Genomic DNA, 23784 nt, shown 5'->3' on the forward strand with positions numbered 1-23784 from the left:
CTGTGTCCAGGGCAGACTGAGGATGTGAGGATGCCCGCGCCCCCGCTCCATAGAGCGGAGCCCCGCAGAGGGCTCCGGAGAGGCCCTCTGGGGCTGGGCGCACACCTGCTTCTCTCGGCTTGCCCTTGAAGCTTCCTGAGAGGACACCGGCTGGGGGCAGCCATCAGACCGTGCTGATATGGGGTGGGGATCATGGTGGTGCTCAGTGGGGGTCAAGGCGGCACAGCTCACGTGGGAGTCCCCCCTGCCCTGCATGGGGTTCTAGTGGGATAGCCGGGAGCAGCCAGGAAGCTGGCGCATTCCAGACAAACCTTCTGTGATGAGTTCAACTGCGTTCTCCCAGAAGGTATATGTCGAATTCACCTCCAGCATCTGTGACCCTGACTGTATGTGGAGGCGGGGGTCTTCCTAGAAGTCATCAAACTAAGATGAAACCATTAGAGTAGCCCGGATCTGATGGGATGGGTGCCCTTATGAGCGGGAAAGGGGGACAGAAAGACAGACAGGCATAGACAGAAGATGGCTCGAGGATGCAGGGAGAACCGGCTGTCTATGAGCCAAGGATCCTTCCTTCGCAGCCTCGAGAGAACCACCCCTGTCCATACCTTGACCTTGGGTGTCCAGCCTCTAGGGCTGTGTGCCTCCCTGTGTGCCTCCTTGAGATCCTACAACCCCCATAGCTGCCTGACCATAGAGAGATGGACCAGGAGCAGTCCTGGGGGCCTGGCGGTGGGTCTCGGGACCTGAGTTGGTGGTATCGTAAGGATGAGAGAAGAGACAAGGGAGATACTTCCTGCTGGAGTTAGGACCCCATCAAAGCCTGGGAGCCTCCAAGGGTGACCCTTGGGTGATGCTACGGTCCCAGAGCTCTCGACAACTCCCTTGCCCTTAAGGTCACCTGCTGCCCAGCCCTCTGCTCCTCATAGCCAGGCTCTCCCGACCTTCCTCCTTTGCATCCCACCTCCACATACTCGCAAAGTCTCTGCTCCTGGCTGGCCCTGCACCCCCCACCATGGGCCACCTCCCCAGGAGCCTCAGTGTCCCCCTCAGTAAGGCAGAGGACCTCTCCTGCTTCAAGGCCTCGGGCTCCAGCCCCACTCCAGACCGCCTGTGGGACAGCAGGGGCACCTGCCCCTGGGACCATCCAGGCGGACAAGGCCAGCATGCCTCACGCCCCAAGTCTCTCACCACGGCCGACAGCGAATAAAGTGACTTTAATAAAACAGAAACAGCTTTACAGGGTGTCTTCGGAAGACAAAGTCAAGAGCCTGGAGCCTCTGGGCTGGGGTGGGGGGGCAGCTAGTATTTGAGAAGCCAGCGAGGCTTGTGCTCGCTCAGGGATGTGAAGTAAGACCACCACCATGGCTTGCTTCCACCCACGGAGGGCTGCCTCTGCCCCCCGAGGGGCTCCTGGCCAAGCTCCTCAGGCTCCCCATACCGGCTGGCACCTCCTGGTGGGTCTCGGAGCCCAGACCCACTTCTCCGTGGCCCGAGGAGGAGCTGCTTGGGACCGGTGCCCAGAGGCTGGAGAATGAAGTCCACGCGGCCGGCCCTCTTCATCCGGGCAGGGATGGTGACCTTCTTGATGACCTTGGAGTAGCCGGGCGCCTGAGCTATGACGATGTGGGACCCCGGAGGCAGAAGTCTCCAGTAGTCACCATCTGGGGCTGCGAACACACAGAACAGAAGCAATTCTCAGACCAAGGTTCCCATTCGGGCTTGGGGTGCCGAGACGTGGGGGTCCAAGGGGCATCAGCCTGGAGGGCAAGTGGACCCCAGATTTGCACTTGCCTCTGTCTTGGCCAGGAGCACCCTTACCACCCGCTTCCTCAGCCAAACTCCTATTCATCCCTCAAAGCCCATGAAGGCAGAGTGGAGCGGCCTCTTGGGGCACCGAGACGAGGGACAGCTTGCGGGAGGGAGCCAGCCACCACAGCTCAGGCCCCAGGAAAGGGGCTCACCTGTGGTGATGTCATGGCGGATGCCCTTGACCACAATCCGGGCGTTTTTGACCGGCTTGCCGAATTTGTCCATCACCACACCTTTGATGCCACGGTGCACCTGAAAAAGAGGAGAGGGAGGGCATGGGTATGGTGTGTGCTCTCCAGAGGACCAGGCGGCCCAGCCCAGCCAGCTCCTGTCCATCTGTCCTCAGAGCCCCGCTCTGGGTTCACGCCTGACCCTGCAGTTCTGCTCAAGGGTCCACTGACCAGCTCTCCTGGGCCAGGGGTGCTGAGCAGAGAAACCTGGAGCTCATCTCAGCTCCCCTTTCACATGCAGAGCGGGTTGGTGCGGACACTCCTTCCTGAGTGCGGGCACCACGAGGACACAGGCCTTCGTGTCGGTCCCAGCCAAGGCACCAACCGCTGTTTGGTCTTGGACAAGTTACCCTGCATCTCAGCACTGTCTCCCCCCATCTGTAAAATGAGCCTCTGGTGTTGCTGGGGAATGTGCATCAACACCCGTGAAGGCCCGCGGCAGAGCCAGGATGCGGGATCTGCCCACCATCCGTACAGACCGGTCCCCATGCCACACGCTCGAGTGGATGCCTTCTGGTGAGGAAGCTGCACCCCATGGATGTCCCCCTTAGAGCTGCCTGGGCCTGTTCACACTCCTCCTAAAAATGTCGACAATAAACAAGCCAACTCACCCTTGCTCTATGGGACTGCAAACAACTTAGGGCCCACAGGTCATGTCAAATGAGGCCAAGGGGACTGGGTGGGAGGGCAGAGAAACTCTTCCCTTCTCTCCCAGGAGGATGCCCCCCCACACCTGCAGGGCCACTCCAGGCCTCCAACCCCCACCCCCGTCCTGTCCCTCCTTTGTTCGGAACCAGCCAATTCCTCTCCCCCACGTTCCTCTTCTTCCAGGAAGCTCTCCTTGACGACCGGTCACATCAGGGCCTTTCTCCGGGGTCCCCAGTGCTGGGCTTCCACACTCCCAGCCCTGATCTCACCATAATGTTACGATCTGTCCTCCTCCCCCAAGCCTAGAGCACAGACCAGACACATAGTAGGGTGTCAGTTCACGTCAGCTTGAGCAGGCTAAGCGAGTCACCTACGGGCTGAGGAGTCACCTTCTGCCGACCCAGGCACCAGGAGCCCTCGGGCAGGGACAGAGACGTGGTGTGCACGCCCCTCCTCTCCCCTCCCACCCTGGGGAGACGCAGACACCCATCCGAGGCCTGGTCAGCATCACTGTGAGGAAGGCCTCCATGGGCCATGACAGCCTCGATCCTTATCAGAAGACCCAGCACGGCCTTCCTGGGGCGTCGTCCTTAGGGGCCGGCCACGCCCAGCTGCATGACAGGCCTGCCACCCTTCCGAGCTCACTATTAAATCTTCATACCCTAAGACCTCACATACAATATCCACAGAGCAATCCCAGTCCCATTTAAGGCTCCTTAAAACTAATTTCCACCAGACAGCCGTAAAATGAAATGAGCAAGGGGTCTGGCCCAGACCCATTACTGAAGGGTGACCTGCCCCACGCTGAGAGAGGTCTTGGGCTCAGCCATAAAACAGAAACTCGAACAACACTAAAAACGTCCAGCTCTTATCTGGGCTTTGCTTTCTGTTCTACAGTGGCAGCCGCGGATCCGGAAGGCTCTGCTTGGTTCTTGCCTAGAGGAAGGTCCCTGATCTTTCTAGAAAGGATTCATTGACATGACTGAGGTTCAGGGCAGGCAGATCCGAGTACAAGCTCTGGACAGTTTCTGGGCAACCCTGGGCAGGCCCTGTGCTATCTGACCCTCTGTCTCCTCCTCTGGTTTTCTTGTGGCCTCTGAGAGCCAGGCTGGGGAGCCCACACGTGACCGAGGAGCCTCAGGCCAGCGCCGTCCTTCCCAGGCACCTGTCCCTCACCCCACAAAGTGGGGCAGACTCTTCAAACACCCAGGACTGGTGTCAGGACTGAATGCCATAGGTAGGAGTGCCAAGTGTCCCATATTATGCATGTACATCCCCTCACCGTCCCCTTTGGGCAACCCTGTGTCTCCCTCGGGGCCTGCTTCTCCTGGGGACATGGTGCCAATGTGTGAGTCACGTGAGTCTTGAGAGTGCTCAGAAGAAAAGTCACTGAGGCATCTGCAAAACTACACTGGGTTCTGCCCTCCCTCCCCCTACCCCGCCGTGTGCCTGACCCACGGGGTTACTGCCCTCTGACCACCCACACCACTCCCCTCAGCTGTGAGCCAGGCCAGCAGGCAGGACTGGGAGAGCACAGGATGCGGTTGCCCAGCTGCTGGGGGACCGCCTCCGGGATGATTGTTCTACACACGTTCCCCTTGGCATCTGCTCAGCACCACCACCTACTTCTAGATGAACGTGGCCACCCTCCAGACAGCATTTAGCCCTCCCTCCCCCTGCCCCACCCCTCCCCCAGCAGCCAGTGCCTCTGAACCTAAGGGGCAGACATGCCCCAGGCCCTGCCACCCAGAACAGCACCTGAGGCCTCCCCGTCACCCAGTGCACAGTCCACTCCCGTGTCCACGCTCCTCACTGTGGCTTGGGGACCCTCCCATGCCGTCCCCCTGCCTGAGCTCTCTCATTACCTTGTTCGCCTACTTCTTCACAATGCAGCCCAGGTATCATCTCCTCCAGGAAGCACCTATAATCTCTGAGGCTGGGTCAGGTGCCATCCCTGGGCTGCCTTGGTCCCTGCCTCCTCCCAGTCCGGTGCTATCCCTTTAGGCCGTGAAAGCCTCACTATCCTAGGGCCCCAGTGCATGGCCCTGGAGGTCCCAAGTCCCCCCAGGGCTGGCCGACAGGAGGTGGCCAGTGGACAGCCAGAAGGCTAGCGGATAAACAAATGAGGGGCAGTTGTGCCCGCAGTCTCGCCCCAGGCCAGGCCGCGCTGGCTGGCGGAGCAAAGCCGGTGGGTGGGGGTTGGCTCACTGTCTCCATGAAGTTCAGGAGTGGCTCCTTGTTGTGCTGCCAGAGCGGGTAGAGGGCCTCCTCCGGGGGGAACTTTACGCAGCCCAGCTCCACCGTGATCTCGAAGCAGTTGCTGTGCAGGTAGTTGAAGTCGGACATGCCTGCAGCACAGGGGACGGCCTGAGCGTGAGCCCATGCTCTCGACATCCACACGCCCACACTCGACACCCACGTGCCCACAATCGACACCCATGTGCCCACCCTTGACACCCACGTGCCCCACAACCACATGCCCCCCGCTCCACACCCATGAACCCGCCCTTGACACCCACGTGCCCGAGCCCCACACCCACACGCCCACGCTCTGGACAACCACGTGCTTGCGCTCGACACCCACGTGCCCGCCCTCGACACTCACAGGCGCCCGCCCTCGACACTCGCACACTCACGCTCTCGACATCCACGTGCCCGCCCTTGACACTCACAGGCGCCCGCCCTCAACACTCGCACACCCACGCTCTCGACATCCACGTGTACGCTCTGGACACCCACGCGCCTGTGCTCTCGACACCCACGCGCTTGCCACTCCCCACTTCCGGCCGGGTGCGTGGGAGGCTGCTGCCCTTATCCCCACTTTACGGATGAACAGACTGAGGCCCAGGGCGCTGGCGGCTCTGACCCAGATCTCACGAGGGAAAGGGGCAGGGTTGGAGTTACACTTTGAATCCAAAGTGCGGTCTGGCACCCAAGTGCTCAGGCTTATGCTCCATCCCGTGTGCCCCTCGGTGGATAAGAAATGAGCCTGCAGAGCCAAGCCCCTGGCCCACTCCTGGCCTGGGCCCGGGTGACAACAGTGTCCATGTGCCTAGCCGGACCCAAGAATAGCCCGGGAGGAAGATCCCCAGCCCCCACTTCTGGGGAGAGCACAGGTTTTGCAAGGCTGGACAACCAGCCAATCCAGCGACACAGAGAAGCTCTGGACCACCCATCCACCCATTCCTACCTCCTCTGTCCATCTGCTGTTGGGAGCAGAAGCCACCCCTGCCCTTCAGAAGTCTGCAGCTGCAACCAACTTAACCTTCATCCAGGCTCCAGTCCACACGGCCCCCTGTCCTTGGCCTCTGGCCCCCGTCCCCCTGTCCTTGGCCACTGGCCCCTGTGTTTTCCCTGGGTCTGTGCCCCTGTGTCCACAAGTCTGGCTGCTCTCCTAGGCTCAGACCCACCTCTTGGGTCCCTTGCAGACCCTGGACATGGGGTCATGCTCAAGACTCAGAGTCAGGGACCCAGGCGCCTGGGCTCTAGGACAGAGAGAAAGTGCCCTGTGCTCCTGGGAAAGGCCCACCCGGGGCCATCTCAGGGCAGCAGGGGCAAGATGGCCAAGCAGGGGTGTGAGCTGGCTTCAGTGCAGGAACCGAAGGGGCTGTCCTTTGCCCACAACCCCACCACCTGTGGCATGGATGCCAACAGGCCCTTGTCTTGCCCAAGCCCGGTTTCCTCATCTGCCAAATGTCCCAAATACTGAGTGTCACGCCAGGATGGGGGGAGGGGCAGAGCACAGGAGCAGGTGGGCCTGGCCCAGCAGGTGCTCTCAGGGCACGCACCCCGCTTTGCTCTGTGTGATGTCCACCTGGATACCCGGTTAACGTGAAACTTCAGAAAAACAGTGAATAGAGTTTTAGTGTAAGTATATCCCATGCAGTATTTGGGACATACTTATACAGTACCAAAAATGCTTCATGATTTTTCTGAAATTCAGGTTTCACTGGAGTCCTTCATTCCCTCCGGCACCCCTCCTATACTGCCAAGGGGCAGGAAAAATTGGTCACAAGTAGGGTCACACAAGGTCAGAGTTCATGATGTCCCCAGCAGAATGGGCATGGGGGCTGGCATAGAGCTCTGCCACACTTGTCATCTAGAACCTCAAGATAGCAGCAGAACTGAAGCCAGACCACGCCCTCATGGGGCTGTGATGCACCTATGCCCCTCCCCCACCTTCCAGAACTCTCAGAATCCAGCTCCCAGAAAGAGCTGTGGAGAGGAGATGCAGGCCTCCCCACTTCGAGCCCCTCCCCAACCTCTATCTCCCCGACACTCTCCCAAACCCCTCCCTACCCATCCCACCTCAGCCCCTCCCAACCTCCCCCTCCCTTCTCACCGCCTCCCTCCCTCCACTCTCTCCTCCCTCCTCCTGCCCAGTCCCTCCCCACTCTGCCCGCACCTCCAGTGAAGCTGTACCAGTCTGCCCCATTGATGATGCTGCCTCTCTTCAGGAAGTTGCCACCACACCTGTTCTCCGACCTGTCCATCATCATGGGGTGCACATCAGCATAGGCCCTGGCCAGCAACTTGAACATCTGGAAGGGAGACCAAGGGACAGGTTTCTCATGAGGCCAAGGCCAGAAGGTGGAGCGCCCTGCAAGACACCCTCAGCGCTGGGGCCAATGGGCTGAGGAGGGGTCTGCAGCACAGATAGGAAGGGGGAGTGGTGTCCTCACAGATGGCATAGCACGTGCAAAGGCCTGGAGGCACAAGAGCCAGAGCTCAGGGCACCTGTGGTGGGAACCTGGCACATTGAGGAGCTCCTGCCCACCTGGCTGGGGAGGGTGGGCTTTCTCCCAGGAAGGGGTGCACTGAAGGAAAGCAGGCAGGGCTCCCCGAGGTCTTGCAAAGCTGACCTTCCTGCAGAGGGCAGGCCTTGGGATAGGCAAGAGACTGGAGCAGGCCTCATTTTCACTGACGTCACCACTGACTCCTCTATGATAACCATCACCCCATGTTCCCTGGGGCACAACCTGTGCCTGTGGGAGGCCCCCACCTGTCACCGCACGTGTGCAGCGTCCACTGTAGTGGGTGGAGGGGTGCATCTGAGTGCATCCACGGCCCCTGCCCCCAGTGCAGTCCTCCCCCCATGCTGCCCCCACACTAGGCAGGGGCACAGGTCCCCCCATGCCTATGTCCCAGCACAGGACACGGGGTCTGTTGGCAGACCCCAATTGGTGGCAGCTTGGCAGATTGGTGGCAGCTTGGCAGATTGGTGGCAGCTCCCAATCTGGGGTCATGTGGATAACAGGGCATAGCAGACTATGCCTGCCAGAGCCTTGTGGCCCTGGGAGAAGTCTGTCTTGGCCGGACATGCCTGCAAAAAGGGGAAGGCTGGGCAGGTGGGGGGTCAGGCCAGAGCAAGGGTCTCTCCGGTGGGGTCCCAGGGACATACAAGCCACAGGCCTCGCTGGGAACAGGCCCGACCTGGTAGGCAGGTGCAGGACAAGGACTCCAGGAGGACAGCCGGCTGTAAATGAGCTAGGGGGCACGGGGGTGGGGGAGCTTTCTCTGCAGATGCTCAAGCCAGAGGCCACGGGGAGGACTGGCCTGGCCAGCTGTGCTGCCTGGGAACCCGCAGACGCTCTCACTCCCTCTAGCTGGCGGTGGGCTGGGCTGGGGAGGGTTTAAGGGAGAGGACAGAGCTTGAACTGAGCTTGGGAGAAAGATTTTGGCAGAAGGGACTGGTAAAGGGGAATAGATGGCCCGAATACCACCAAGAGGTGCTGGCTCTCATCCACAAGGCACCACGAGAGTTTGGGGGAGGAGACTTGGGACACCCTGGCCAGCCCCTCCTCCCATGCTCCTGCCCCGCAGGCCCCCTCCTGGGACCCTGGTTTCCACAGAGACCACTGCTGGCTGTGAGCCTGAGCATGATCGATCCGTGATTGATGGCTGGTGGGGAGGACTCTGGGTTTTCTGACTCTGGTGGGACTCGTTGAGGCGAACTCCCTCACCCCCGGGACATCTTCACGCATCTGCCTCCGGATTCAGACACTGGGCCTGGCACCAAGGGCTCCTGCTGCTGAGGGGACATGGGCCTTGTCCCACTGTCAGCCCTGCCCTCTGACAGCATAGGGGTCAGGGGCAGACCCACAGGGGACACCACCCAGCCTGGGGCACGTGCTGGGCTCTGAGCATGGACCATGCTAGCTGCAGGGGCGTGTGGTGGGGAGGGAGAGAAGGGATGAAGCAGTGCAAGGAGGAAGGGGTACAGGAGCAAGCAGCCCAGGGGACCCAGGAGTTGCCTTCCCCACTGTCCTGGAGGCAGGGCCCTCTGCCTGCTGTCCCTGTTCTGCCTCCTGGTCCCTGCTGGGTGCCTGTGGTTAATCACCTTCTCCTCCAGGGCAGCCCTCCTGAAGGCCAGGGCTGGGCTGGGGCTTCACCCTGCACACCTGCGTGCACACACAGAGACACACCCTCTCCCGTCCCTGGCCACCTGGCAACCCTCCATCCTGGTCCAGCCTGCTTCTGGCTCTGCCTCCCGACCTGGATGAGGACCCTCCGTGCGAGGGCTGGTCCTGCTTGACGCAGACCAGCAGCACAGGGTGCCGGGAGCAGGGGGAGGCTGAGCTGACCAGCGTGGCTGAAGGAGGGGAATAGGCACTTGTCCCCACAGCCCCCCACTCCCCGCCCTGCCCCGAAGCAGAGGGCAGGCCTGGCTCCCCATCAGCCCTGGGACACAGGGAGGCCTGCTGGGTGACTGAGCAGAGAGCGAGGACCTTTCCAAGCCAAGATGGAAAGTGATCAACTCCCACCTCCCAGAAGACCAGCCTGCATGAGCTCCAGGATCAGGCCTGGGGAGGAGCCTGGTCAGGGCGGGGTACTGGGGGGGGGGGGGAGACTGCAGGCAGCCAGTCCCTAAGGGAAAAATGAGGTGGAGAAGGAATTGGCCATGATCACATCCCCTGCCCTGCTGGTCTGACCAGTGAGGGAAACTGAGGCCTGAACAGGGGAAAGACCTCTTCAGACCCAAGGGAACTCCAGGGTCAGAATTTCTTCTCCGATCCTGTGGCAGCCGGGTTCCCATGGAGCTGGCCTGGCCCTGGGGACCCTCAGCAAACCTGCAAGGCCCTGGAGAAGCCCTGAGGCGGCCAGGGTCAGGCGGACACCATGCATGCTGCAGCACTGCCCTCTGCCGGCCTCGCCTGGAACCCCACCCTCTCCCTGCGCCAGCAGGGAGGGCACTGGGCTAAGGTTCTCACCCCAGGGGCTCCCAGCTGGGGACACAGATGGAAGGTGGGGCGTGGACCGAGGAAGGACGAGCTGCTCCCAGATGCCTGGAAGGCTTCCTGGAGGAAGAACCTTTAGGGCTGGGCCTGGAAGGCTCCTACTGCTTCTGTGACTGTGTGGGTCTCACTGAGCTCAGAAAAGGGACAAGGCCAGACCAGCGCCTAGGCCGCCTGGGCCCCGCTCCCCCTGTAGCCTCCCCTGCACACACAGCAGGCCTGCCCCCTCTTACCTTCTCATCGGGCGTGGGAGAAAACATCTTTTCTTCCTGGGGGTGCTTGGAGAAGTCAAAGGGGTAGGACACCACAAGGTCGCCCCCGTGGAGGCTGGCTGAGAGCACAAACGGGGTGGTCCGCATCCACTTCATTATCGCTTTGGTCTCGGGCGCCACCTGCCCAGCACGGGTAAGGCCATGGTCAGGACCTGACACACCCCTGCTGGTTGCCTCCAGCCATCTCTGGGCCCACCCTCCCTGCCACAAGGCCCTGGCTCGGCCCCCACCTGGCCCTCAAGAATCCCTTCTGATGCCACCAGCCTCTCCCACTGGCCAACACCCCTGCCTGAGACTCACTTCCCCACCACCCTGGGCCGTCACTTTCTCTAGGCACTCCCTCTAGGGGAGCTGTCTCTGAGTACCCACCAGGCCCAGGGTGTTTTCCATACATCTTCTCTGAACCCCAACACCCCATGTCCCAGGCAGGAAGCAGAGACTCAGAGGCTCAGACTCCCCTGCCCTGGGGAGACCAGGCCCGCAGTCCCGGAATAACGAAAGACCCCTTGAATGCAGGACGGTGCGCAGGGGGTGGGCTCGGGGACGGCTCCTACCTTACCCCACCAGTAGTGCTGCGGGATGGGGATGTGGTCATTGCGCACGCTGCGGGACTCAGCCAGCCGGTAGTACTCGGACGTCAGGTCAGGGAAGTTGCGGTTCAGATCCAAGTTCTGCGCGTTCTGCCTCCCACTTGTCCACCCATTGTAGCCGGCTCCCTGGAAGCACAGGCCACCCCCACCTGGGGGTCAGTACACCCCACCTCAACCGTTTCTGTAGGGAGGCCACAGGACCGGGCTGGGTCGGAGGCCAGGACTGCCTTGTGTCATGAACTTGGGAGCACGTCCAGCCAAGCTGTCCTTTACCTCCTCTGCCATCCATCCGGCTCCTCCCATCCAGCCTCCTGACTGAGCCTCCAGCCTCAGGGCCTTGCCCTGGCCGTTCCCCCGCCTGAATCCCCCCAGTAGTTACGTACACTGCTTGCTCCCCACCCCTGCTGGGGCTCTGCTCCAAGTCACATGGGCGAGCTTCCGGGCCTCCAGCTACTGTGAGATCTCCCCTACCCCGCCTTTCCATCAGATCTCTCTCTAGAGCACACCCTCTCATTCCCACACCTCAGAGTTATGGGTGTCTGCCCCTGAGCCTGAGTAGGATCGTGCCGATGCTGATGCCTGCAGAATGCCTGTCACCCAGAATGGCGGGTGCACACAGACCTCTGATCACTGCTAGTGAAGGAGCAGATGGGAGGCTGTCTAAGGCAGTAGCCCATGGGATCTGGCATAGAGGGCACTCACCTCAGCAGCTGCCACCTCGTACCCGTCGGGGTTCATGGAGGGCAGCAGGTGAATGCGTGTGGTGTTGAGCAGGCGCTGGATGCGGGCACTGCCCAACAGGTACTCGGTGCACAGGTACTGGGCCAGGTAGATGAGCATCTCCCGCCCCGCCACCTCATTTCCATGGATGTTGCCGATGAGCTTCACCTCGGGCTCCACTTGGGGGAGATATGGGGACCTGAGCAGTCGTCTCAAACCCTAGGGTCCCCGGAGACTTGAGGGCCCAAAAAAGCTGGATGCTTTGGGACCTAGTCATTCTTGTTTTGACCCCAACATCTCGGTGACTCATGAGGTCTCATCAAAGTCACGACTTACTAAGCTCATTCCTTAAGTTTAGCCACAATTATTAACAAAACACATCAAGGGTATTAATAACAATGTAGGTTATCATTGCTCGGTGTGAATTTTATTCATGGCCACTTTCTATATTTGTGTAGTAAATTAAGGTGTACAATGGTGCTTAGATGGGAAGACAGGCCTCAAATGGAAGGAAGGAAGGAAGGAAGGAATCTAGGAAGGAAGGATAGATGGGAAGATGGATTAATAGGTGAAAGGGTGGAAGATGGATAGAGGGTTGGATAGGTGGGTAGGTAGATGAGTGGTTACATATTTCAATAGAAGAGTGGAAGGATGAATGGATGGAAGGATGGATGGATGGATGGATGGATGGATGGATGGATGGATGGATGTTTGGATATTTGAACAGAAGGATGGATGGGTGAGAGATGGAAGGATGGATAGTGGGATAGAAAGATGGGTAGAAGGATGGATAGAAAGATGGAAGGATGGATGGATGGGTAGATGGATATTTGGGTATTTGGATAGAAGGATGGATGGGTGAAAAAAATGGAAAGATGGATGGAAGGATAGAAGGATGAATGAAAAGGTGGATAGAAAAATGAAAGGATGGTTGGAGGAATAGAAGGACAGATAGATGGATAGGTAGATGGATGTTTGGATATTTGGATAGAAGGATGGACAGAAAGATGGAAGGATGATTGGATGGATGGATATTTAGATATTTGAATAGAAGGATGAATGGAGGAATAGAAAGATGGATGGATGGATGGATGGATAGATGTTTGGATATCTGGATAGAAGGATGGATGGGTGAAAAGTTGGAAGGACGGATGGAGGGATAGAATGATGGATGGATGGAAGGACAGATAGAAAGATGGATGGGTGATGGATGGATAGGTAGATGGATGTTTGGTTATCTAGATGGAAGGATGGCTCAATGGATGGATGGGTGAGTGGAATGTGGATAGAAAATAAGAGTAGACCAGGGGTCTGACAGCCTTACTACTGTGTGACCTCAGGCAAGTCAACTCTCTTCTCTGAGTCTCACATGGCTCATCTGGAAAATGGCATCTCTGTCCCTGGCTGTGCGCAGCCCAAGGACCTGTAGCCATGGGAGCAAACATTCGTGTCCCTCCTGCTTTCTGAGGGTACAAATGACCCTGAGGCTTCCCACAATGGTCATTTCCTTTGACCTTCTCACAGGGGACATCCCTCACCACAGTCCAAAGCTGCACACCAGTCTGAGATGGGAGGAATCCTATCTTCATCCCAGAGCGTCCCATGAGCTGGAGGGGCAGGAGGCAGGGTGGGACAAGGAGGCTGGGGTGGGGCCAGGTGATCTCTGTCATGAGCTTTGGGCTCATGACATCCATGCTGCCCAGACTACGAGGATGAAAATCAGGCTGAGTGTAGCGAACCCAGCAAAGGTACCAGAGCCACTTAAACTCAGATGGCATATTTTTTCCAATTAAAAAACCAAGGGTCCAAAGGGAACTACTACTGGATTGACCCCTGTGCCTCCTACGGTCATGGGGATAGACCAGCTGAGGACGGGGCCAAGGAAGGGCTCCTAGCAGAGGCCAGAACTGGGCCCCTGTGCTCTGATGCCCTCAGTGCCAAGGAGGGGTGCACAGTGGTCTTCAGCTCACTACCTGGGACACAGACCTCCCAGCCAGGGGCTGAGACTTTGCTAGAATCGCTTGGATTCTCGAGCCAGCCCCCTGAGCCCCAGCCCCTGCTCTGAGATCCAGCTTCCTGGGGAGCTCTGTTCAGCAGCCCCACAATGGAGGGCAGTAAATGGGGGGGCTGCAGTGGGGTCTGACCTCCCGCTTTGTTGGCACCCAACCGATAAGATCTAGCATTTTCCACGTCGCTCTGCCCCATCTCAAAACAAGACCACTGAGCCTGATGAGTTGAAATGGACTTGGTTTTTGAAAAGGACGACATGCTTCCTTCAGATCATTCTGGGAGATTACGTTCACCAAGCCGCTCCAAGGAACCAATGTGGAGTGGCCAGGACCAAGCGTGCACATACTTGCCTGGGTCCGAGCGTGCCAGGGAGAGGTTGTGAAAAGGACAGAATGCACAAAGCACAGTTACATTTCCCCAGAGACAGACAAGGGTCCACATGCCCACGGCCACCAGGAACCCGCTTGCTTCTCTTCCCCTGACTTGTGGGGGAGACGCTCCCCCGGATGGAGCCCCCAGCTCCCATCTCCCCGTTGTGGGATGTGGCCATGCGCCCCAGGGCAGCAAGCAGAGCACAGACCCTGCCTGCTCCCTGTCCCCCACCCCTGCCGTGCGCTGGACCTGGGCTTGCGCGCCCCAGAGCCCTTTCCTGGGAGCTGGCCCGAACGCAGACATCTCCCCTGGGCCTTCGCCAGCGGTAGTGGCTTACTCAGCTCATGCTGGCCGGGCCGGGCCGAGAACTCGATGACCAGCAGCTCCTTGCCGTTGAAGCTCCGGCCAATGCTGTAGGTCTTGGCGATGTGGGCGCAGCGGGCCGCCGTCCGCCGCAGCACGCGCACCATCTGTGCGTAGGAGTGGTGTGTGAAGTGGATGAAGGTCGGCGGGAGGCCCGAGGGCAGTGCCTCCTCCGTGTCCAGGCCTTCTGGGGAAGAACGGGGGTGTTGGGGGGGAGCCGCCAGCTGCCCTCAGTCTCCCTCACTGCCCAGCATGGCTGTCCCTCCCCCGCCCAGCTCCCCCACAACCCCTGGGACCCTGGCCACCCACCCCCCCCACGCCCTCACACCCCCTCCCCTGCCACACTCGGAAGCTTGGGGGTCAACCTGTTTCTGTCTTCCATTAAAATCCCCTTTATGCTGCCTATTATCTATAGCTGTAAGGACACCTGAAGCTGCCACAGTGAGGAGTACAAACAGTGGCTGTGGAAAGTGTATGAAATACAAGTCAGGAGACAATAAAGGTGAAGACACAGCCACAGAAGCCACGACCCCCGGGGAGACCACCGTCTGGCGGGTGGCCCCCTGACTCCAGATGCTTTGTTTTCCACAGACACCTAGCTCTAAACCTGGTGCTGGTGGAGGTTCCTAGTCGGCTCTGCCTACGCTGCTTCCTGGTGGAGGCGGCCTCAGTGCCTTGTCAGTCCAGCACCCTCTGCTCAGAAGGGCTCCCTAGGTCTACTAACCATGACTATGATGACAGCAAGGGTCATCACTGATTACTAACCCAGCAGTGAGGGTGCTGGTGCAGGGCAGGGTGGGGAGGGGAGGGAGGCAAGGAGAGTGGAGGAAGTCAGGGCAAGGGAGGAGAGGGAAAGTGGAGGGAGGGGGAGCAGGAGGGAGGGGAGAGAGTGGGAGGTGGGGAAGGAGAAGGGAAGGGGAGGGGAAGGGGAGGGAGAGGAGGGAAGAGTGGAGGGAGGTGGAGGCAGGGGCAGAGGGGAGAGAGTGGGAGGTGGGGAAGGAGAAGGGAGATGAGGGAAAGGGAGGGGAGGGGAGAGGAGGGAGGGAATACTTTACCTTGTACTCTAACAGGTCTCCTTCGGAGGAGCCCTGGTCTTCCCAGCCTGGCCCCATCCCTCTGACTAAGGCCCAGGTGTCCACCCCTCTCCCTGTCTCTGGACTGAAGATGTGGCTCCTACAGGCTGGTTAAGGGTTAATCCTTTGCTCCAAGCCTCTCACTGGCCCTGTGGTTTTCTTTCTGCTCAAAAGGGTTTCGAGGGAGGAAGAAAGCAGACAGAACCAGCAATTTGGTGGCAGAATTGCCCAAAATAATCTCTCTCAGGCCACCTCTATGGGCTTTCCCAGGGCAGTCAGGCTCAGCCCCATGGGGATGTCTGGTTCCCTTCCTCTGCACCCCTGCCCTCTCCCAGTGCAACCACAGCCAAGTCTCAGCCTCTGCGCATGCACACAGCTCCTATCAGCCACCGGCAGAACACGGCCCATGGGCCCCCTGCATCTGCACACACGCCTGTGGGCGGCAGAGTTTCTCGGCCCAGAGCCTGCTCCGGGGTCACTCCTGCGCCCCCCACACAGCCAGTGAACCGGGGGGCCAGAGCAGATGGTCCCAGATGTACATCCCCGTCCTCCCCTGCCATCGTCAGCATCCCAGCACCCAGCATGGAGCCAAGCACACAGCAGGCGCTCAATGAATGCACAGACCGACCAGCGGTCTTACTCCACCAGGTGAACACTGATGCCCCTGCTGCCATTCCCAGTGCATTCCCAGGGCCTCCACTTTGTCCTCTGTGAAGTGGGGGGAAGAACCCACATTCAGGGGTGGCACCCAGAGCTAGAGCTTGTGAACCCGACCATTAGCATGGTGATGTGAGAGCGGGCCACGCTGGGGACCATGAAGTCCTGCCCTGTCCAGGGCGGCCCACACCAGCCAGGCCTGACCCCTTCCACTCCAGCTTCCATTCTTTCAAGTCAAATAAAACCAAAAGTGAGATCCTGGGCAGCCCGGGACCCATTCCAAGCACCCAGCAGCCACGAGTGACCGGTGGCTACTGGCTGGGATGGGCTCAGGAGAGAGTATTTCCACGGCCATGGAAAGTTCTCCCAGCCAGGCCTGTTCGGGATTGCACTGTGTCCCCGGAGGGCTGGGCTCAGGACACCTGTCCTTCCCACCTGCCCTGGAATACCCTGCCCCCCAGAACCTCCTTGCATGCCTGCTGAGATGAGTGGCTCACCACTGCCTAGGACTGCCCATTCCCCCTCCCGAGACACCCAAGTCTGGCTCTCAGGGCCTCTCCCATAGCTTCCTTGAGCCCACTCTGGGGAGGCCGACTCCCTGCCAGTACCTTCTGTGCCACCTCTCTGGCCGGCCCCAGGCAATCCTGGCAAGCCTCCTGGGGGAAGCACCCTCCCCCCCAGACCTCGGGGGCCCATGTACCTCGCAGCTTCTCCAGGGGGTCGTAGCAGCCCTCCTCCACGCTTGCAAAGTAGCGGCCACAGTCCAGGAAGTAGGGCCAGGCCATGTCGATGGCGTCGAAGGCGGGCTGGCAGGCCTCCCGCAGCCCCTCACACACGTGCCGGCAGGGCCTGCGCACCTGGCCACCCTCGCAGCGGGGGGCCAGCACGGCACAGCCCAGCAGCCGCAGGTCTGGGTTGCACTGGCCCTCTAGGAGGTGGTGCAGGACACTCAGCAGGATGTACTCAGAGCTGGCCTCCACTGCCTCCCGGGACCGGTGCTCCAGCAGCGTGGGGAAGGCCGTCTGGTTGTAGGCCACGTCGTTGCAGGTCCTGAGCGGCATGTCCACGCACGTGGCTGGGGGCAGTGGGGTCATCGCGTCACTCCCTGCCTCCGGGACCCACACGGGCATCCGTCAGGCACGGGCATCGAGGGCCCGCCCTGCCCCAGCAGAGTCCCATGGGGCTGGAGCCCACAGGGACAGGGCTACCCCCAGGGCTCCTGGGGAGGAAGCCACAGCCCGAGGGGGACCCAGCAAGGCTCCCGAGATGAAGCAGGCTCCGCTGTTGCCTAGTGGGTGAGCCAGGGCCGGCTGCTCTAGGTCTCAGTGGCCACAGCTGCAAGATGGGTACGGGAAAGCCAGCCTCGCTGTCCCCACATTAGGGACGTGGAAGAAGCCAGCAGACTCTCGATTGGGCAGAAACAGATGCAGACCCTCCCAAACTCACAGCCCTGAGGCAAACCAGTCCCCAAAGGTGCAGCCGGCTTGGACTGCCTTTTGTCTCCGGGAAAGTGGCAGATCGAGGAGTGGTTAGCTGGGCTCAGGGTGTTGAGAACAGGGCTGGTTCGCAGGATGCCCAATGCTCAGCCCGGCCTGATCCAGCTCTGCATCTCACAGGTGGGTGTCTGGGGTGTGGGGATTTCACTGTCCCTGGGCATTTTCAGCTGTGATTGTAACTCCTCTCTCTCCAACCCCGTGTGGCAGAGGGCGCTTGCTGGCCCCACTGCCCTGCCCAGCACGGAGCTGAGGGCACAGTCATGCCCGCGCTGCCCCTTCCCGTGCCCTCAGGGGCACCTCCCACACATGGTAGCTCACGGCACACGTGACAAGATGCTGCCACTTCTCAAAGTTTAAAGGGATGGGGTGATTTCTCTGCTCAAAACATTTTATATGTGTCGTTGACTTTTACATTGAGAGAATATTCCCTGTCTTTCAAAGAAGTCTGGTCCCTCCACTTAGAATCCACCGGATGCCCAAATCTAGCAGGAGGGGACTTGAGGAAATGCATCTGCTTCTGAGCTCATCAGAGCTGTCAGAGCCCACCTGATCTTCAAGCCCACCCGCTGAGGTCAGCTTTCCCTTCCTTCTGTTACAGAGCAGAGGGCCAGGGGCCAGAGAGGGAAAGGGGCTTGCCTGGCAGGGGCCCGCACAGACCCAAGACCCAGGGAGCTCCCGGGAAAAAGAGGGGACATGCTATGAACCTAGGGCCACATCATGCCCCAACCAGCCACGGGGCGAGGGGAGCAGGGAAGCTTGGAAGGAGCATTTCTGGGGGATCCGGGGGGCAGAGCCAGGGTGGGAAGCCCAGGCTGCAGAAAGAGAGAGTCCCTCCTCTTTTGTCTCCCTTCCAGCTGATTAAGAAGGGGTTTGGATTTGAGTACCGGGCCTTGTTACTAATCAGCCCCTTGGGACCTGGGGGTTCGGGTCTCTAAAGGACTCAACAGCGTGAAGGGCTGCCAAAACAAACAAGAGAGAAGTCCGTGCATCGTACCACTGTCGGCAGCCCATGGCCCGTGACAGTCACCTGGGAAGAGAAAGGACAGTGCGGTTAGGGGTGCGGACCCCGGTCATCCTGTCGTCCCGAGAATGCACACTACCCTGGGCGGGCCCCCGGCAGGGCTGCACTCCAACCCTCAGGGTTTGATGGAGCCCTGCTCCCCGCTCTGCAGCGGGGGAGCCTGGTTCCCGGGAGGTGCAGGGACTTGCCTAAGGAAAGACACCCAGAGCGTGGTGTGGGCGGCACCCCCACCCTGGCCGTGTTTGTCAATCACTGTGGAGTAAACACGCCCGTGGGGGCCCTTCCAAGCTTCTAGCAGTTGAACAACTAGTTCCGGCAAAATTCCCGGATATTTAACCAGCCTTTTCTGGAGCCTGTACCACACCTGGCTCTACCCTCACCAGTAACTCTGACCCCATGTTATTCAAAACCCCCAAGAGCTGATGGACTCCAGCTCCCTGCCCCCTTCCAGAACACTCTGCAAGAGTTGTGTTCCATGGTCTTCTGAACTGGGGAGAGGAGGACCAGCACGGACAGTGTTCCTTGCAACCATGGGCTCCCACGGCCCGTCCTCGAGGCCCACGCAGGTGGGCCCAACAGTGAGAATGATGGGAAGGCAAGTAACACCAGGCTAACTCAGCGCCACCCGCCAAGTGCCCTCTTAGAAGGTCCGGAGGGCTCTTGGAGCTCCAAGAGTGGGGAGCAGATCAGGACGGATGGAAATCAGCATGAGAGGGCCTTGGCCTGGCAGGCATCCAGGGAGGACAGGGCAGGGTGAATGGCAGAAGGAGTGGGAAACAGGGGGAAGGGGTGCAGAGGGGAGCCCAGAAGAAGGCAGAAACAGAGGGAAAAGCCTTTGTTCTAATCCTGACCCCTCACACAAAACCCAGCCCTGATCCGTGAGTCTGGGAAGGGTGGGAGCCCCGTCTGGCGACGTGCCATGAAGTCTGGGTGCTGTGAGAACTTTCCTGAGAGGACAAACATGAGCCCCGGAGCGGAAGCAGCTGGAGGGTGGGCTCAGGTCCTGTGGGCCCGGCCAGGCAGCTTCCCCTCTGCAGGACCCTCTGCACATGGTGTGCCCTCCACAGACGAGGAAACCACAGCCCCTGATCCTGCAGCAGACCGGCTCCCAGCGTCCTCCTGGGATGGGGACAAGGCACCCCCTCACCGCCTGGATTCCACTCTCCAAACTGGCAACTGAGAGAGATCTAGGCAATTGCTTGGCTGGGTGCCAAGGCTCAGTGGGACCAGCCTGCTGCCTGGGGACCCACTCTGCCTCCCCTTCTGAACAACACGGCAAGGGCCTCTGTTTCCTCGTTGCATGCGGGCTTTACTCTGTGCATGTGGAAACAACATGAAGGTCCTACCGGACGACCCACGGTCAGTGCCCAGCCCAGCTCCATTACTGTTACTGTTTTCTAACACCCCTGAGACCACAAGCCTAGGGTTTCAGGCTGTCCTATGTGGCTAAAAGCGATAGACAAGAGGGTAATTTTCCTAAAATAATTTTCCTGAATAATTTTCCTAAGTTCTGCAGACTCTAATGCCAACAGAGGGCTGTTGTGTGCCCACTGCGCCCACCTTGGACCCCTGGTGATGCGTGTTGGGATGAGCCCAGTGGCAGAGGGCGAGCTCGAGGGACCCCAAGCAGCAAAAGCCACTTGCTTCCCTAAGCATGCAGGGGAGGGCGTTCCTGGGCACGCCACCCGACACTCCGAAGTCTCTAGGGTCTAATGTGATCACTGACCCGCGTCCACCATCCTCTGCAGCATGAGAAGGGCGTTGGACTGAACCAATACGTGAGGGGAAAAAGGGAATCCCAGGAAAGCAACCCAGGACCCTGCTTGGAACAGCATGCTCATCTCTGCGGCTAAAGGCACCGAGTTAATGACAGGACAATGGGTCAAAGCATCATATCCATGCAGGGTCCTGTGCACGGATGTCTGTGTCCGACGCTGACTGCTCAACCCCAGGGATAGATGTTGTGACTCAGAGGGTCTGCTCTGGAGCCCGAAACCTCCCAGACAGACGGCTGGGCTGGGGACCTCCAGCTCCTCTGCCCACACCTGCATCCATGTGCCCGGAGTGTAACAGAGCCCCCAAGCTGGTAGATAGACAGTGACCGTCCCGTACCACTAGAGGATGGCAACCTGAAATCAGGGGCTGGCCAGCTGGGCCCTTCCATGGGATCTGAAGGAGGGTCCTCCCTGCCTCTCCCAGCCTCTGGGACCCCGACAACCCTGGGCTTGTGGTTGCACGCCCATCATCACGTGTCCTTCCTGGTGGGTCTGTGTCCCAATCTGTTCCTCTCCTAAGAACACCTGTCAGGGATTTAAGGCCCACTCTCAGCCGGTTGTTGACATTCTCGTGCTCCTACTTTACCTGCAAAGCCCCACTTCCCAGCAAAGTCACAGTCACAGGTATGGGGACTCCATCATCTCTTGGTAGGGGAACACAACTCCACCCTGACAAGAAACCAGCACTAGTGCATGCGCCTTTGGGGAGCCCAGGGCTGGGGTGAGGTCAAGGGGGGCATTGCTGCTATGGCCACAGGGGGCCGCGGGCCCCACTGAGCACTCCCGGTGGCCAGTCCCTGCCGACACCTGCTGGATGGATGACGTCCTCACCAAACATCAGACTTAGTACTAAAAAAGGAACGTAAAATATCTCATTCATAGTTTTCTATGGCCCCGGGCGAGTGAGCACGGAAACAAGAGACTGGCTTACGTACAACTGGCTTTTCAGGGGGATTTCCCTGTGCTTCATTCCCTCTCCGGTGTGACCACTGGAAAATGTAAAAGTACCACGGGGCTGGCATCCTTGGGTTTAGAGACCCCGATCCAAAGGCTGGGGCTCCTTGATAGCCCGCACACACCCGTTCCACCAGATGACCACAAGGTGTCAGCATGTCTTCAACGAGGGGCCCAGCTGACCTGGGCTGGCCGGCTCCCTCCCGTCCTCCCTCTTCAGCCCAGGTTAGGTTGTTGGTCCCCAGCCAAGGGGACCAACATCTCTTCTAACAGATGAGAAACCTGAATGAGGCCAGAGAGGGTGGCCCATCTGCGCAAGGCTACATAGCAGAGAAGAGAGCCCAGGATTTGAACCCAGACCCACCTGGGCCCTTGGAGCATGAACCTTGCCCCGGTCCATAGGCTCGAGGTGGAGGCCTCAAATCAGGCAAGGGACAAAGGTGGAGGAGAGGGTCCAGGCTTCCCCTGAGGCTCTAGGACAGGTACAAAAGGGACAGGGATAGTGGTCTCAGACACAGCAGCCTGGACACCAACTGTCCAGTCCCCGCCCACGCCAGCCTGCTGTCAGGAAAAGCCATTTGACTTCTGTGGACCGCATGTGGTCCTCTGTCCGGAGGGAAGACCAGACTGGAGCAAGGATTTCTCCTGGAAACAGTCCCCAATGCCACCTCGGGGCCTCAGCCCGAGCTCCCCCGACCCTTGCCTCAAGGTGAGGAAGGAGTGGTCTGTGCCAGCCTCCAGGGGAGAGGGCTGCCTTTCTCCCTCGGAAAAGGACAGGTTGGGGGGATTTCCTGGAGGAGGGGACCATGGTCCCTGAAAAGCCTGATTCTAGACATTTCCTGCAGGGGAAGGTCCATCCATGACCCAGTGAGAGTTCAGTCCACATCCCGCCTGTGCACCTGTGCACACATGGGCACACACGTATGCACACGCACACACACATATGCACATGCACACACTCTGCCTGGGCCTTTCTGCAGCAATAGGGAGGAGGTAAGGGGTGAGGGCAAGAGCTGGAGGGGGTGGCGGTGAAAACCCAGATGGCGAGGGAAGAAAAAGCAAAGACTGGGATCGGTGCATTTGAGAGGGGCGTTTTCTCCTGGCACATGCACTTGGCTGTGCCACCATGTTCTCGGGTATCCCCAAACCCTGGCCTTTGAGAAATGTCCAGACCCCTGTGCCCAAAGGGACCCCCACCTCTGGGGACAGAGATGTCTGCTGCTGATAAGGACCCTGAGCACAGGAGACTAGATGCACTGACAACTCTGAACACGAGGGGAAACTGAAGTCCGCTCCAGGAGGGGCCAGAGCCCAGGACTCCAGGTCCCCTGCCTCTACCCCACACTCTCGGGTGAGATCACACAGACAGGCACACCCCTTAGCCCTTTCCCAGAGCCCTCCAGGCACACCCACTCCCTCCCCAATGACCACGCCCCCTCCCAGAGGACTGAGCCCCTTCCCGGGGCCCTCAAGCCCATTTCCAGAGATAGTGTTGTCCACATCACTGGCCCAAGGTGGTTAAGAGTTCGCTGCCGCCCATAGCCTGCCCCATTCCTGGAAGGAACAGGGACCTTGGATGGCCTGTCCCCTGCAAAGTGCTGGCACCTGCTCCCTCGGACCCCACGGCAGGACACCCCACCCGCTGTGTCCTGTACGGAGGAGGACTCCCCTGGACAGCGCACTGAGCCCCTCTGCTGTCCCAGCTGCCTGCTGCACTCTGCCCTGGGGTTCCAGCCTCCCTGTATCCTGAGAGCCTGATGCCCCTTTCCAGCCCACCAGGACGCCCAAGGTCATGGGCGTGCGCGGGATGTGTTCAGGCCAGGGGTCGCTGGCCGCAGGAGAAAGTTCCCGGAGCGGGGTGGGAAAGTTACCGGCGGTACCCCGGGCGAGCGGGCACCCGGGCCGGGCGGCGTCTGCCAGCGCGGCGGCGAGGAGCAGCAGCAGCAGCGGCGGCGGCGGCGGCGGGGGCGGCATGGTGGGCGGCGGGAGTGCGGCAGCGCAGTGATGTGGCACTCAGGCCGCGGGGCGAAGGCCGCTGGGCTCCCGCCCCCCAGGAGCGCAAGCGGAGTCGGGTTACAGCGCGGCCCACACTCTGCGCCGAGGGATGCCGGCGGGAGGGAGCAAGCGGAGCAGCTCGCTTCCGGCCCAGGGCCCGCCCCCAAGGCCGGCGCCCCCATGGGACTCGGTCTCCCTTGGCCCACCTGAGGCCCCAGGGGAGCTGACCTCCAAGACACCTGCGGATCCTGCCGAGAAAACCCTCTTTCCGGACAGGGCGGGTCTGGGGGCCAGGAGCTGACCCAGCTGGCTGTGCCCCTGGCCAAGTCACTCCTCTGTCCCGTAAGTGGAGGGAGGTGTGACCAGCACCCCTACCCACAGAGCCAGGCTCTGGGGGTTCCAGAAGAACCTGTGGGGGATGATTAGGGACAGGAAGGGCAGGAGGCTTCAGGATGTCCTTGGGCAGCTCCTCTCTTCCCAAGGGGGTTCTCTGCACCCCGGGGAGAAAGCCCCTCCTGGTTGTTCCAGCAGAGCCTGGGGCAGGGAGCCTGGCACCAGGGTCCT

At 60.0% G+C, this 23784-nt stretch overlaps 1 protein-coding gene across 3 annotated transcripts; it reads right to left on the reverse strand.

Moving 5' to 3' along the window:
- Positions 1 to 1203: 1203 nt before the first annotated feature.
- CPZ (carboxypeptidase Z) lies at positions 1204 to 23300 on the reverse strand. 3 transcript variants are annotated; one of them, XM_047719939.1, is made up of 11 exons: positions 23097 to 23300; positions 18470 to 18502; positions 16680 to 17054; positions 14224 to 14433; positions 11487 to 11683; positions 10749 to 10910; positions 10156 to 10314; positions 7093 to 7228; positions 4896 to 5035; positions 1962 to 2061; positions 1204 to 1667 (listed from the first exon to the last, which is right to left on the reverse strand). In XM_047719939.1, exons 1-11 carry the CDS (start codon positions 23197 to 23199, stop codon positions 1300 to 1302), a joined length of 1983 nt encoding a protein of 660 aa, XP_047575895.1. In that variant the 5' UTR covers positions 23200 to 23300; the 3' UTR covers positions 1204 to 1299. The 3 variants fall into 3 exon arrangements, with proteins under 3 accessions (XP_047575895.1, XP_047575894.1, XP_047575896.1); XM_047719938.1 differs by having other exon boundaries at positions 14224 to 14436; XM_047719940.1 differs by lacking the exon at positions 23097 to 23300 and having other exon boundaries at positions 14224 to 14436; positions 16680 to 17084; positions 18470 to 18489.
- Between the last annotated feature and the right edge of the window lie 484 nt (positions 23301 to 23784).

The sequence above is a fragment of the Lutra lutra genome, chromosome 2 (genome assembly GCF_902655055.1).
Source record: "Lutra lutra chromosome 2, mLutLut1.2, whole genome shotgun sequence".
In the NCBI taxonomy this organism is placed as follows: domain Eukaryota; kingdom Metazoa; phylum Chordata; class Mammalia; order Carnivora; family Mustelidae; genus Lutra; species Lutra lutra.

What these genes read in the sequence shown, in the direction of transcription:
- CPZ (XM_047719938.1), bottom strand. Translation starts at nt 23,199, where the DNA reads ATGCCGCCCCCGCCGCCGCCGCCGCCGCTGCTGCTGCTGCTCCTCGCC. An exon ending in GCCCGGCCAGCATGAGCTGA is followed by an intron (nt 11,684 to 14,223) that starts GTAAGCCACTAC and finishes ATCTCCCCCAAG; the next exon opens with TGGAGCCCGAGGTGAAGCTC. An exon ending in ACGAGGTGGCAGCTGCTGAG is followed by an intron (nt 10,911 to 11,486) that starts GTGAGTGCCCTC and finishes CTGTGCTTCCAG; the next exon opens with GGAGCCGGCTACAATGGGTG.